This window comes from Mustela putorius, unplaced genomic scaffold (genome assembly GCF_011764305.1).
Source record: "Mustela putorius furo isolate JIRA1106 unplaced genomic scaffold, ASM1176430v1.1 tig00000430_pilon_pilon_pilon, whole genome shotgun sequence".
NCBI classification, from domain to species: Eukaryota; Metazoa; Chordata; class Mammalia; order Carnivora; family Mustelidae; genus Mustela; species Mustela putorius.
In genome coordinates, this window is record NW_025421377.1 from 19,725,028 (window position 1) to 19,740,931 (window position 15,904).

Consider the following 15,904-nt stretch of genomic DNA (forward strand, 5'->3'; position numbering starts at 1 on the left):
GGTAACATGTTTGTTGATTATTTTCTTGTTGCTTAAGATCATTAACATATAAACAATACAGGAGACAAAGATTGATTGATAAACTATCCAAAATGTAATCTATAGTAAAACATTCTAGGGCAATACTTTTTAGTGAAATCCTGGCACAAAGATGTCATCAACCTTATATTACACTGGTATCATTCTAAACATATAACAAAGAGAAAGTAAAGACTATTTAAAAGAATACTTTGGTTCTAATCCACCCATTTTGAAGAACCACCTAAATATCTTCTTTGCAAGTCCAATGACCCAGAACTTGAATTTAAAAAATAAAGCAGATATACATATATCGATTTTAAACTTCAGTTTATTATTTTGTCTTTCAGAATAGTAAGAACATTGTGGAAGGTGATTAAAATTGTACAGACAGTGTTGGTTTTTCATATGCAGCTTTTGAAATTCTTTGAATATTCTATTACAAAGCACGAATATTAGTAAATACAGAAATATTAACATACAGAATTTTTGTCATTAAATGTTCAAAGAAATTTTTTCTTTTTTTGTAATTTAAGTGCCTGCTAAAGGAGTCGGAGGAAGAACAGGATTTCTTAAATCTCCGAACGAAACCGTAGTGTAGACCTTTTCATTTTCTTTTCATAATCGTCTTCAAATCTTTCATACTGGGCTACAGTGAACTGATTTTTCCAATCACCTGAAATGCCTGAAAAAAAAGATAAAATGGTGTATTTGAGACTACTATAAAATTTCCTTCTTAGATCAGTTTTCATTTGAATTGCCACACGTGTATTTTTAATCCTTTAATTTTTTTTGTTTCTGCTCAATAACTCCGTTCCTCACTCCCAAACTCCTGGGCCTTCTTAGTTTTTTAAAAACAAAACAAAACAAAACAAACAAACAAACAAAAAAACAAAGTACAAACAAATAAGGATTTGTCCAGTATCTTATATAAATAAATAATCCTTTCCATATTTCAAGAAACGTCACTGGGAGAAAATCCAGTGTTCCAAAATCTTTATTCTTTGGCCTTAATAGCATTGTTAACAAAAAAATAGAGAATTTTTCAGTCCTTTTAAGACTGTATTTTTCCAAAATCAAGTGGTAATTTATGAAAAAAATTTCTATGATCAAGTAAGATTTAAAAATGACTGGGTTAAATGTAATTAAACATATGTATTATTACAGGATTGTTCAATTTTCTTAAGGATTTTTAAAATTTATTTGACAGAGGGATACATAGCAAGAGAGGGAACACAAGCAGGGGAAGTGGGAGAGGGAGAAGCAGGCTTCCATGCTTCCAGAAGAAGAGGGAACCTTACGTGGGACTTGATCCCAGGACCCTGGGATCATGACCTGAACCAAAGGCAGATGCTTAACAACTGAGCCTCTCAGGATTGCTCAATTTTCAAAAGACTAACTGTATCTTAAAACTTTGAAGGAAAGACAAAGAGCATAACATTTGCAAAGAATATCTGATCATTCACAGACCTATATCTCTGGGGCAAATAATACATTATATGTTAACAAAAATAATTTAAACAAATAAACAAACAAACAAAAAACAATGCCTTTTCTCACAGGTAATCCAGAAGTCATTTGCAAGCCAAGTTTTAGGAGGGGAAAAAGGGCAGGGAAGAACACGTGCCAAAATAGCTTTATTAATCCACCCCAGGATTTCTCAACTTTGGCATTCTATTTATTTATTTATTTATTTATTTATCTATTTATTTATTTGAGTGAGAGAGAGAATGAGAGAGCATAAGTAGGGAGAGGGTTACAGGGAGAGGGAGAAGCAAGCTCCCCACCATGCAAAAAGCCCACAACTCCTGGGATCAGGACCTGAGTTGAAGGCAGTCTCTAAACTGAGCCACCCAGGTGCTCCTTGGAGTTGTTTGTTTACACAAACAACTAACAGAATCTCTCCTTTCTTTCTCTCTCTTACACACACACACAATTCAATTCAACACATCTTTATTAAGGAACTATTTTTTTCAAGATCCTAACTATACACTGAGATACAATGATTTACCATATGATTTATCAATGATTTATCATAACAAGAACCTCTAGGAATTGCCACTTTTCATTATTCATTTGATATGCTTAACATCATTTAATCTGGCTACCCATCACAGTAAAAATTTTAAAGAATATGAAGAATATCTAGAGAGTTCAGAAAAATGAACTCTTTGCCAAGAATGCCAAGACTCATGTTTATCAGTGCATAGGCTCTTGACTAAACATTTCTCATCAGAAGATTTGTCATACATGTTGCGCTTACAGAAATTGTAGTTTATTTGCCACAAATTATTTCACCTAAGATTTTTTTGTTCCTATTTTTTTTCTTGCCAGCATACTCAATCTTTTTCCATTTCTTATAATATTATTCTTTGTTTCCTACCTACACCCTCCATGACTGTAATTAGCAAGCAGTATAGAAACTGGTATACGATTTCTCACCCTTTCTCATGAAGGGAGACACAGAATGATCCATATCAAAATCTGGTACAGTGGTATAATTTGTACTTGGATTCTGCTTCATCACATCAAAAGAGCTATGATAGATGATTTTATCCACAGTTTCTTCTGAGAGTTCTTTGTCTAGAAACTTTAACAACTTCTGAATTTCATGCTTTGGATCCTAAAAAAATTACAAAGAAAAAGAATTATTTCAGGTAGATTTAGTCATAAAATATACACTGCATTTAATATGGTTCTATATATGTCAATGTGGTGAAATTATTTTATATTTCTTGTGCCCTTTTCATTTTGCTTTCCAAAGTACATGTCCTATTCTTGGCCAGGCCACCATCCGCTAAAAGGAAGAGTAAATTTTGATTGTTTGTCTGTTTTTCAAATTTTTATTTAAATTCTAGTTAGTTAACATATAATGTAATATTGGTTTCAGTAGAATTTAGCCATGCATCTCTTATATATATATACCCAGTGCTCATCATAGCAAGTGTCTTCTTTAATACCCATAACTTTGTTTCAAAAAGTACAAAAAAGAAAAACCAGATTAATATTCAATCTTTCACACTCAAAAAAGACTTAACCTTCAGAATAACAAATGGTAATAGTGCAAGCTAATATTATCATAAGGTATAATTTTTAAAATCCTTGATTTCCTCTTTAAAATCATATCTAATATAAAGAACAGGTTATTTACCAATTATTGTTTAACGATTTTATTTCTTTATTTGAGAGAGAGAGATAGAGAGAGAAAGATCATGGATGGGCTGGGGCAGGGAGAGGTACAAAGGGAGCAGGAGAAGCAGGCTCCACGCTGAGCAGGGAGTCAGATGCAGGCCTCAATCCCAGGACCCTGGGATCATGACCTGAGTGGAAGTCAGATGCTTAATTGACTGGGCCACCCAGGGAATCCCCACCTACCAAACACTGAAAGAAGAATTAATACTCATTCCTTTTCTTCTCAAACTCTTTTAAACAGTAGAAGAAGGAATAACAATTCCAAAAACATTTACAAGATCAGCATTACCAAAAACCAGATAAGAACAATACAAGAAAATTAAAGGCTAACATATCTGATGAACATCAATGTAAAAGTCCTCAACAAAATACTAGCAAACAAAATTTAACAGCACAGTGAAAGGTTTGTATGCCTTGATCAAATGGGATTAATTTTGGTGATACAAAAGGGGTTCAATATCAGCAAACCAATATAATATACCACATTAACAAAATGAAGGATGAAAATCATATGAGTATTTCAAAACGTGCAGAAAAAGCATTTGACAAAATAAAACAGTAAAGGCCATATATGACAAGGCCACCACTAATATACTCAATGATGAATTTGATGATGAAAAGCTGAAAGCTTTTCCTCTAAGATCAGGAACTGTAGTCAACAATAACTATAGTTAACAATACTGCATTGTATATTTGAAAGTTGCTAAAGAGTAGATCTTCTCATCACAAGAAAATCTCTTCTTCTCATCACAAGAAAAAAATAACTATGTCAGCTAGATTTACTGTGATCCTTTCATAACATATACATATATTGAATCGTTACATTGATAACATTATGTTACATGTTAATTATGACACAAGAGAAGAAAAAAAGTCACCTATTCCCAAAAGTTATAATGGAAAAGAAGATACTCTTTCTACCTCACTCTTTTATAGATTTTTTGATAGTATGAATATAAGAGGAGGAAAGTAGATAAAATCCTATCCATTTCCAGCCAAAGAGTGGTGGAGAAGAGAAAGAGGCAATGATGAAGATGTGAGATATATTTGATGTATTTCTTTATTTTTTTTTAAATTTTTTATTTTTTATAAACATATATTTTTATCCCCAGGGGTACAGGTCTGTGAATCACCAGGTTTACACACTTCACAGCACTCACCAAAGCACATACCCTCCCCAATGTCCATAATCCCACCCCTTCTCCCAAACCCCCTCCCCCCAGCAACCCTCAGTTTGTTTTGTGAGATTAAGAGTCACTTATGGTTTGTCTCCCTCCCAATCCCATGTTGTTTCATTTCTTATGATTTCCCTCCTCAATGCTTCAGACTCAAGGATAGCATGTAAGAACAGGGTTAAGAGTAGCACTCAGGCCAAATAGTATGGGCCTTGTTACCCACTGGAGAGGTGATCTTCTTGGTGGTCAAACAAAGGTGAGACTGAGAGCCATAGTCTTAGTGACCTGGTGCGGTCAGGCAGAAAGGCAATCCATTTAGCTTTATTGAGGTGCCCATCTCAATTCATGGAAATAGAACCAGAGTTTCTATAGTGGCTCTAAAATAATCTATTTCTTGTAGAAACAGAAATGAACTTGGTGGAAATCAGACACACATCTTAATTATTCAAGGGGAAGAACCACAGAGAAGTCCCAGTTGTATCAGGTCTATCCTGTGAAAGTTAAATGGAAGAGTGATGGGGAAAAGGGTCACTGCTCAAGCTTGGAATGGGAATATTTGGGGTGGATTTGATGGCACTGCCACTCTGGAACCCTTCAGTAATTTTGAGCCTTTTCCACCAGCAGATGTAGATTCTCCTCCCATATTTGAGGAGACTAAACTTCTTTTGCTTAAAGACCTTATTATACTTAATGTGGGAAGTTTTCTTTCCAGATAATACCTATCCTCTTCAAAATCCCCAACAACACCTACTTGTTGTTTCTAGACACATAATTAGGGTAACATGTCACCCCTTAATCTAGAGTGACAGGAAAAAAAATGCTTTAAACAGGATGTAGAAGAAGCTAGGGATTTAAGTAATGAATCTCCCAGAGGGGATCACCTCAGCTGAGTAAGGTGGTTTCCCTAGAGGCTATAGAACAGATTTCTCAAATAAGAGATGAAGGGTAGTCATAGTTATCTAAAGGAATTTAGGTGTGGACAAGCTTCCTGAAACACATTCAATCTAGAAGATATGGAACACTTCTTAAATGGACTATTTAAATAACCAGATCAGAAGAAGTGTTTGATCAAAATGAAGAGCAAATTAATTTTCATGCTAATAACCAGATAGAAGATGAAAAAATAAAAACTAGATGTTTTATAAATTAAATTACATGTTTTCTCCACTGTGCTGGCCCTTTGGGGAAACAATCACAAATAAGATAATTTTAATCCCTACATTCAAGGAACTTACATTATACTAAAGGAGACCAAGACAATGTAAGAAACACATATGTAAAATAATTAGAAGTGGTGGTGGATGTTATGAAAAGAACATTAAGAAAAGGGATTTTAATAGATAATAGAAGGTGAATTATTTGACACTATGGATATGAAAGAACTCTTTGGAGAGTTAACATTTAAATTAAGACATGGGGCACCTGTGTGGCTCAGTGGCATAACGCCTCTGCCGTAGGCTCAGGTCATGATTCCACAGTCCTGAGATCGAGCCTCACATCCGGCTCTCTGCTCCACAGAGAGCCTGCTTCCCCCCTGCCTCTGTCTGCCTCTCTGCCTACTTGTGATCTCTGTCAAATAAATAAATAAAATCTTAAAAAAAAATAAATTAAGACATGAAGGAAGAGAAAATGTTAATTTGAAAATAGTGGAGAAAAAATTTTTAAGGCAGGCTCACTTAGTAAGAAGAGGAAAAGTGAAACCAGAAACATTTGGAGAGATAGGGACTACATAATGCTGAGCTCTAAATTATCTTAATGATTTTATAGTTCAGGTAGACAGAAATCATTGACATATTTGAAGAAGGCAGCAGGCATACTCTTATTTAGATTTCAAGATCATTTTCTCTGAGTGGACAATAGAGGCAACATGAGGTATTTCAAATAAGTTAAGATAGGTGCCCGAACTAGAGCAGGAAGCAGTAGTGGTAAAAATAAGTAAATTGAGTAAAAGATCAATTTTCAAGGCAGCGTTACCAGGATAGGGGATTAGTAATATTTATAGACCAAGAAGAAAGGAAAATGTGATTAAAAAAAAAAAGATGAAACTTAGGTTTCCTTAAAAAATAAAAATTATAATTGCCTTTTACCTCTTTCATGTCTTCATAGAATAGGTAATGGATACGATAATCATTCCTCTTCTCCCACCAGCCCTTCACATGGTCATACCAAGAACCAAACGACACTAGATTGAAAGATATAATGTTTGGAAAATTAGAAAAATTTACATAAATAATTGTTAAATATTATTCCACGTCCTTATTATCAATACAAACTTATTAGTTCAAGGAAGAGAGATGGTAGGCTAATTCCCCCTGTTCTCACTGAATTTGCAATCTGCTTGGAAAAGAGTGGCAGGAAAGTTCATAGAAGAAGGAGAAAGGGAGAGAATATATTAGGGATGGAGAGGTTAGGAAAGGACTGCCAAGGAAGAAGAGTATATTTGGATGTAAGAAGAAGAAATGGGGTTTGATAATGTTAAGAATGAGTAGTTATTCTTGGACAGAGAATAGTCCAAGTAGCAGGGGTAGTAAAAGTTTGAAAGAAATCATTGGGCTGCTCTTGCCTTGATAGAAGAATGTTTATATGAGAACTTTAAGTAGAGCTACTACTATTGGCATAAATATGTCTCCCTGAAGGAGAGAATGCACAGGTAGAGAAAGAGATCCTTGAGGATAAAATCTTTATCCAACAATTTTCAGTTTATATAATAAAAATTAGGGAATGGTAAAGAAAAGAGAGTTGATGAAATATATGTAAAATCAAAACAATTCAATGGATGCACAGCAAGAGAAGAAAAAAAATTGTCACTAAGCACTAATGAAACAATAAGGCAAAGGACTGAAATATCTGTATTACATATTCCCCCAGAAGTTCTTTTTTGTTTTTTAAAGAATTTATTTATTTATTTGACAGAGAGAGAGATCACAAGTAGGCAGGGAGGCAGGCAGAGAGAGAGGAGGAAGCAGGTTCCCTGCTGAGCAGAGAGCCTGATGCGGGACTTGATCCCAGGACCCTGGGATCATGATCTGAGCTGAAGGCAGAAGCTTAACCCACTGAGCCACCCAGGCGTCCCCCACCCCCAGAAGTTCTTAAAGGGAAGGGACAACTATGTATTCTGCTTCCTCTATAGTCTTCTTAAAACATTAGAAGAGTCGTGGGCACATATTAGGTTTATAATAAACACATTTATATTTGACCTTTCTACCTCTTTGAAAAAAGACTTTTCTCTATAGAACTCCTTGATTAAAGTAAGAGTTGAACCCACCCTTCCCAGTCATGAATTTATCCAGGAACTCCTCCCAGGTGCCAGGCTCTGGGTGTAATTTTGCCATCTGGTAGAAATAATAGTAAGACACAGCCACATCCTTAGCATTTCGTGCCACATAGACCATCTGTGGGGAGATATGGGAAAACATGATTTCATTTATATTATTTAATAGTTTGTAAACTTTTCCTTATCTTGCAAGAATGCTTACTTTCTCTTTTCTATTTCCTCTTTAGCCTTTGAAAAGAACTTCTCCAAAAACACAAAAAAACAAGTATCATAGGAATAACACTAAATATTAACAAAAATGAGATAATATTGTTCTTAAATTTACAATATTTTTCTGTATCACTTCTTAAAACATACACAAAGGAAAATAAAAGTTACAAAACTTAAAAAGATAAGCTTTTTAAGAAATTTTTTTTTTTACCATTAGTTTTTTTTGAGAGAGAGCACACTTGTTTGAGTTGGGGGGAAGTTCTGAGAGAGATGAAGGGAGACAATTTATAGCAGGCTTCACGCTCAGTGCTGAGCCCAATGGGGGACTCCATCTCACGGTCCTGAGATCATGACCTGAGCTGAAATCAAGAGTTCGACACCTAACTGAGCCACCCAGGCACCCCTAAAGTAAAATTTTTAAAGCTGAAAAAATGTCCTATTTTGAACTGAAAATAAGTTATTATTTGGGTATGTTTAATCAATAATGAATAAACATTCTTCATTCTGTTCACAATCACATGATTATTGCTGTTTATAATGACTTGGTGTGAGATTAAAATTTCATTTATGGATAGAGCCCTAAAATCTTCTTGGAAACAGAAATTTTGAGCCTATTTTCCAAGAGAAATGACATTGTTATGTCTCAGTGGTAATTAGGTTTCAGGCAAGTCCACTGAAATCCATTGAACTTAACTTCTCCCCTGAAGTACATCTAATAACAATACTGAGGCCCCAGGCATCCATGCAGTAAATAAAACCTTAAGGGAAAATGTATTCAGGAAGAAATATCCTTTCATCTAATTAGAAACAGCTTTCTTCTTTTCTTCTTTCAGTTGATGGGAAAAGGAAACTGGAAATTTTATATCCCTGAATTCCTGACAGTAGTTCTCATATTCTGGGATAAAAGAGGAGTGGGTAGAAAGATTGAGTGTAGAGTTCCAAGATTTGAGACTGCTGCTGATGTAATTTTTTGAGATAAACATTTCTAATAACTTCCTATTTTGATACCAAGAGACTATGTTAATGAGCCAACTGTCTTCTTCTGTGATCATGACCTCTAAATTCTTTAGGGAGGACTGTTTCTACTTGCCTCAGTAAAGATAGAATGTGCGTTGGAAGTACTATTTTAATTACCAAATAGTAACCATCCAACTGTCATTAATAGTAAGGTGGGTAAGTTGGTTGGAAATATTCACAAAGACAATGGAATTCCTTATATCAGTGGTTCTCAAACATTAGCATGATTCAAATTCATCTGGAGGTTTTATTAGAACTCAGATTTCTGGACCTCATCCCCATAATCTTTGATTGAATAGGTCTGAATTGGGCCTGGCATTTGCTCGTCTCACATGCTACTTTTGCTCAGGGTACCACATTTTGTGACCCAGTGAAAGACCTACATGACCATGCAGCCCCCTTGCCTACGTGACCTACGGGACTATGCAGCCCCCCTTGCCTACGTGACCATGCCCCAGCTATTAGGAGAGGGTATCTTGTTCAAACAGGAGTCAAGTGTCATGCCCTAAAAGCCAAGTGGTTACAGAAAGGCAAAAGAGCAGTTACATTGAATTCAACCCTGGGGGAAGGGTCTTTTCATTGCAAGGGGAGGAGGGGTACTTTTACACAACAAAAGAGCAGTTAATTACTTAACGACGGGGCGGGGGGGGGGGGGGGGGGGGGGGGTCTTTCACCAGCAGGTTACATTAAAGAAAACAAAACAAAAACAAGTTGACAGCATGATAAGAATTGATCTCATAAATATTCTGTTAAATGAAATAAGTTCAATATTCAAGATTATATACTCTCCTTTTACAGACGAACTAATTTATAATAAAAACATTCAGTAGAGTGGTTATCTTTGAAGAGTGTGAAGAAACAGAGCTTTTGGGGTGCTGGAAATGTTCAATTTCTTGATCTGGGTACAGGTTTCATGGGAATTCTCACTTTGTAAAAATTCATCAAGCTGTATGCTTAAGATTTACATACTTTTCTCCATATATGTTATAGTTGAATAATAAATGGTTATTTTAAAATGAAGCCAAAAAGGAACCCATTATATATATAAATAATATAAAATATATAATTATAAACCCATATTTGTAAATTATAATTATATTGAATTCTTGAAGAAGCAGTTCTAGCATTATTTAAATATTTAGATGTTAAATATTTGAAAGTAGATACCAAGTAAAGGGAGTTAAACAGAAAGGCATTTTAGAGAACAGAAAACCTGAGTGACTCTTAGTGTTGGGCACTAAGTCTGTATCTATATAGCTATAGCGCTTGTGTCCACTGGTGTTATTTCAACCCTTGTATGTAGTGACCACACTATTATTTTTGCAATGATTTACCCAGGGGTTATAATATCCCACTATAATATCTGCATGATGAGTAAAAGAAATTTCAACACAAATAAGGATTTTTTTTTTCTTTAAATGTTGCTACCTTGCAGTTATTTTTCCAAAATGAAGAAGGGAGAAGTTGAACAGGCAGGTGTGTTTTCACTAATCGAGGAGGCTTCATGTTTTTCAAGTCCTCCACACCTATAAGCACAGAAGTTAAGCTACATTATAAATGTGGAATCATAAAGGTCAATTGCAATAAACTCTAAGACTTTGTAAACATTAACTCCACCATATGACTTGAAATAACTTTTTGGCTTCAGATACATATAAAATCTACCATGGGATCAAAAATGATAAATTCTTGTTAGTTACGCCATTTTATTTCCTATGTAGAATAGACAATGACAGTCCATAATATCTTCAGGTACAATACCTTGCTGAGGCAGAAACAACAATAGGAAAATGTCAAGACATCCAAATTTTTCCTTCATTAATCTTTCTTTTCTCATTTACTATATGGGGAAGCTGAACTGAAGATTTCAAAACCCCTCTCCAGCTTTCTTATATGCAAATTATAAGATTGAATTAAGCCATAAAGCTCATAACTAATTTTTTAAAATTTTAATAATACAAGATCATCCATAATTCTGTTTCTTGAGCCTGTGAACGTCAGCTAACAAGCAGTAGACATGATTTTATATTGGATCAGACAATTTTCTGTATATAACGAGTGTACATTTAAATGTTGAGGAGCTCCGTCTGTGCAATTAAGAAAACATATATAGTTGTCAAAATCTCCTCTTATGCAGATATTATCTTTGGGTGCAAGAGGAGTATAATATGGTTCTAAGTACAACCGAATTCTTGCTCTTCTGTTAGAAACACTCAGGATTTAACTGTCCAAGATCTGTCTATAGCAGTCCATCATGACTCCTCCAAACACCACGAAATGATAGGGGGATTTATCCCTATGGTAAACAGGAAAATTCAGGGAAAATACCATTCTCGATTCCAGGAACAATCAATTCCATGAACGGCACTCGTTTGTATATTGCGTCCCGCTTACATTTCTCCACATCCCCATTGTTATAGATCAAATCCAATATTTCACTGACCCAGGTTGTTCCTATGGGCAAAAAAAAAAAAAAAGAAAAATGGAACAACTATCAACTTCTCCGTCAAAAAGGATATAAGTATGTGCTTTGGTGAGTGCTGTGAAGTGTGTAAACCTGGTGATTCACAGACCTGTACCCTTGGGGATAAAAATATATGTTTATAAAAAATAAAAAATTTAAAAAAAAAAGGATATAAGAAGGTCAATATAGGTAGAGAAGTTGTACAATATCAAAAACAAAAAGGTCTTCCTTTCCATCCCCCTTTTCTCTTACCACTTTTCTGAAGAAAGATCCTTATCTATCTTGAACATGTGTATTTGTGAGAGAGCGACAGGAAGCCTGATTAAAATAATCATAAAGTAAGTCTTAAAAGGGAAGTAAGATGTGGGTGATCTAAGAGACAGTCTGTAAGTCATGTAGCACACCCTTCTGAGTGGAAGGCAGAGGGAAGCAGCTAATTTCAAGTAGTCTGACTAGAAACTTGTACAGTTTTTATTAATATCAAAAATATGATCAGACTTCGGGGGCTGAAGAGTATCTGAGGAAAAACATTCGGTGGAGGTGTGAAGAAAGATACAAAGAGAACTTTGCCTCTGTGGTGACCAGGTGCTACTCACAAACGAAAGACCCATTGATCCTAAGTGAGCGGAGTGGATGGAGTCACTCTGGTTTTTCTGAGATTGTGTCTCTTTAACCTTGAGAAATGGATCCAAAGTACGGTTGATCACCTACCGACAACGGTTCAACTTAGGATTTTTCGACTTTACGGTGGTGTGAAACTCATAGGCGTTTGTACTTAGAAACTGAACTTTGAATTTTAAATTTTGATCTTCTCTTGGGCTAGTGATAAGCAATATGAAGCTTTCTCTCAGGACGCTGGGCAGAGGCAGCTAGGTGCAGCTCCCAGTCAACAAGATAAACAACTGATTCTGGTCTTATAACAACTTATAACCGGTCTATACCCACACAACCATTCTGTTTTTCACTTACAGTACAGTATTCAATAGATTACATGAGCTATTCAGCACTTTATTATAAAACAAGCTTTGCATTAGTTTTGCCCAATTACAGGCTAGTATAATTGTGCTGAACACATTTAAGGTAGGCTAGGCTAATCTATGATGGTTCAGTATCAAATACATTTTAAAATTATGATGAGTTTATAGGGCGGGAACATCATCATAAGTCTGTATTTAAGGATATGGCCTCTTTAATTATCTACAGTATTCAATATCAGGTTATTCAGGATAGGCTGACAAAGCAATTTTAAGATTGGAGAAAAATATCTTCTTAACTGTTCCCATTCTCTTCCCCTTTATCAAACATGTAAGGAATGATAGTCTGTAAAGTGAATAACCATGGGCGAAAACTCAAAATTAACTTAGGTAATTAATCTACGTACTGCGTAGATTTTTGGCCAATGACCTCACAAAGATGTACCTTTGATTAGTTCCACAGATTAGAGTACTTTAGGCCTCCTTTTTAGTCCTTTCTTGTGGATAATTTTTCCTTCTTTTCATCCCTAAATCATGAATGTGGGACTATCTCGCTCATCCCTCTAACAGAGACAATTCCAGTACTAAGAAAAAGGTGAGTGAAATTAATACTATCCTTGAAGAGTTTGTTGCCTCATCTTGCTTAGTCTTAAGCAATGATGCCTTGGGAAAAAGCGACCTAAATTCTAGGGCACCTTGGTGGCTCAGTCATTAAGCATCTGCCTTTGGCTCAGGTCATGATCTCAGGGTCCTGGGATCCAGCCCCACATCGGGCTCCCTGCTCTGCAGGAGGCCTGCTTCTCCCTCTCCATTCCCCCTGCTTATGTCCCCTCTCCTGCTGTGTCTCTGTCAAATAAATAAATAAAATCTTAAAAAAAAAAAAAAAAAAAAAGAAGAAGAAGAAGAAGAGTGGGGCACCTGGGTGGCTCAGTCATTAAGCGTCTGCCTTTAGCTCAGCTCATGATCCCAGGATCCTGGGATCCAGCCCTGCATCGGGCTCCCTGCTCTGCAGGAAGCCTGCTTCTGCCTCTCCACTACCCCTGCTTGCTGTTCCCTCTCTCACTCTCTCTCCCTCTGTCTCTCTCTGTCAAATAAATAAATAAAAAATCTTAAAAAAAAGAGAGAGAGAGAGAAAGACCTAAATTCCAAAGTACAACAGAACACATTTCATTTCCTGTCACTGAAATATGATGGAACGAAATGCCGCTTATCTATGCTTCAAATTAGAAATGTTTATTTTCCATAATTTTGGGGGGCGGGGGGACATGTGATTTACCTCATATATGGAGTAAATTAGCTTTAGTCCTTTATAACAAAATTAACAGGGAACTGATATATTAATAACTTTAAAACACGTTCTCAACAGTTTGTAAAGGGAAAAAAATCAAAGGCAAAAATGACCAAGAGTATATAATTACTTTTCAGCTTTTTTAGAAGAAATCCAGCTTCAAAGAGCACTTTCGTATATAAACTGTTTGTATGATTATATTATACCTTCCAAAGATGATCTTAATGGGTTTCTGCCTGTGAATATGTTTTTTAAAATAGTGAAAACAAAAGAGCATGTACATTTTCAGTAACTGCCCAACGTTTTCTAAATTTGTATCTCAACAAGGAGATGCAGAGCAGTTTTGGTTCCAAACAATTTGGGATTGGTGGATGGCTTAGAGAACAATGTGTATAGTAAGAAAAGAAAGAAAAAATAAGCGTTTACAAAAACAAGCTTGCAGGATGCCTGGGTGACTCAGTTGGTTAAGCCTCTACCTTCGGCTCAGGTCATGATCCAGGCATCCTGGGATCAGGTCCCATATCAGGCTCCTTGCTGGGCAGGGATCCTGCTTCTCCCTCTGCCTCTGCTGCCACTCTGCCTGCCTGTGCCTGTGCTCGCTCTCTCTCTTTCTCTCTCTCTGAAAAATAAATAAATAAAATCTAAAAAAAAAAAAAAAAAAAAGCTTGTTTTCTATTTCTTCAAAGGTCTGTATTATACATTTGTTTCTTTCCTGAGAGGATCTCTTTGTTTTCATAACAGTGTTGTTATCCTGATATTAGAATCTCCAAAAATTCAGGTGTTTCCTCCCAGGCTTTGTTACATAGCCCTATGAAGGAATTTTAATATTTAATATAATATTTATCATATTAGTAATCAATGTACTTATTAAAAACTTCTTGTCCTTAAGTCCTTTAAGAAATGAAGCAGAAATATAAAAGAAAGTTGACTTTACGGAATTTAACAACTGGAATAGTTGATTGGCTACAGGCTTGAGTTAATTAAGTGGATAAAAGGCAGGAGAAAACCCATTCTCTGATATCTCTCTCTACATCTATCACTAAGTAAATGGAAGACTCTGTCATAAAAAGATCTGGAGAAATAAAAATTATTGATTCTTACTGAGGCATCTTAAATTCTCCTTTCTGCGATCACATACCGAAGTCAGTAGCTGTTTAACAGTATAACAAAATATTTCTAAATGCATTTATAATGTCTTTAAAATAATAAAATATTAATATTTACCCAGTACATTTAAAATACAATGAACAAAATATGTAAACATTAAAATGCATAGAAGGAATATAGATATGTAAAGATCCTAAAGAATCTAAATAATTTTAGATATGCAGTTTTATTTATTTTTTTTATTGCTGCATGATTTTATTACTATAAATATACAGTAAAAACGAACCAAAACTAGCCAATCAGAGTATATGCAGTTTTAATAATTTTTATTTGAATTTACAAAGGAAAATAAGACAACAACATTAATTTTCCCTCAGGTTAGCCCCCATTCAAATGAAGGCGTTTTAATAAAGAAAGTGAGTTTATCTGATTTGCAACAAAACTGTCCCAGCAACTGCTACTGCGTACCCTTGACCAATGATCAGAAGATCAGTGGGCTTATACACATGGATCTATAAGCAATTAATGCGTGCAAATACATTAAAAGATCTTACCAGATTTAGGGTAGGTGGCGATCAGAAGGTCATCTGGTCGACTCTCAAAGGTCTCCACCTGGGACCACTCCTCAGCAATGCTCCAGAAGAGTGGGATACCCTGAACATCCACTAACTCCCTCCTGTAGATATCCAGCTTCTTGTCCATTTTTCAGAAACTAGATTTTAAACAAAGGGAAGCATGTTAAGGAGTCTTTGTTTTAATAATAGTAATAATGGGGCGCCTGGGTGGCTTAGTTGGTTAAGCATCTGCCTTCAGCTCAGGTCATGATCCCAGCATCCTGGGATTGAGCCCTAAGTCAGGCTTTCTCCTCAGGAGTCCACCTGCTTCTCCCTCTCCCTCTGCCCCTCTCCCCTGCCCCTGCTCCCTCTCTCTTTCTCTCTCTCTTTCTCTCTCTCGTAAATAAATAAAATATTAAAAAATAAAAATAAATTGATATTTTATTAAATAAATTAGTATTTGATTACTATAGATCCAACAGCACCAGATCACCTTCCTGTACATTACAAATCAGTGGGAAAAGAATGAGCACACAAACTAATAAGGTCTTGCAGGACTTATTTTTTATACGCTGCTTATATGTTAAATATCAACACCTTCCACTGGTACTTTGAATTGTACACAACATTG

General features: G+C 35.5%; 1 protein-coding gene across 2 annotated transcripts in view; it reads right to left on the reverse strand.

The window, feature by feature from the left end:
* Positions 1–331: 331 nt before the first annotated feature.
* The window catches only part of LOC101690991 (sulfotransferase 1 family member D1), a 34,751-nt gene continuing 19,178 nt past the window's right edge, over positions 332–15,904 (reverse strand). For both annotated transcript variants that reach the window (XM_004766331.3, XM_013063434.2), the window contains 7 exons: positions 15,274–15,431; positions 11,215–11,340; positions 10,315–10,412; positions 7,651–7,777; positions 6,473–6,567; positions 2,461–2,641; positions 332–703 (listed from right to left, as the gene is read on the reverse strand). In XM_004766331.3, the coding sequence (XP_004766388.1) occupies positions 591–703; positions 2,461–2,641; positions 6,473–6,567; positions 7,651–7,777; positions 10,315–10,412; positions 11,215–11,340; positions 15,274–15,421 (888 nt within the window). In that variant the 5' untranslated portion in view covers positions 15,422–15,431 and the 3' untranslated portion in view covers positions 332–590. The remainder of the gene's footprint in view (positions 704–2,460; positions 2,642–6,472; positions 6,568–7,650; positions 7,778–10,314; positions 10,413–11,214; positions 11,341–15,273; positions 15,432–15,904) is intronic.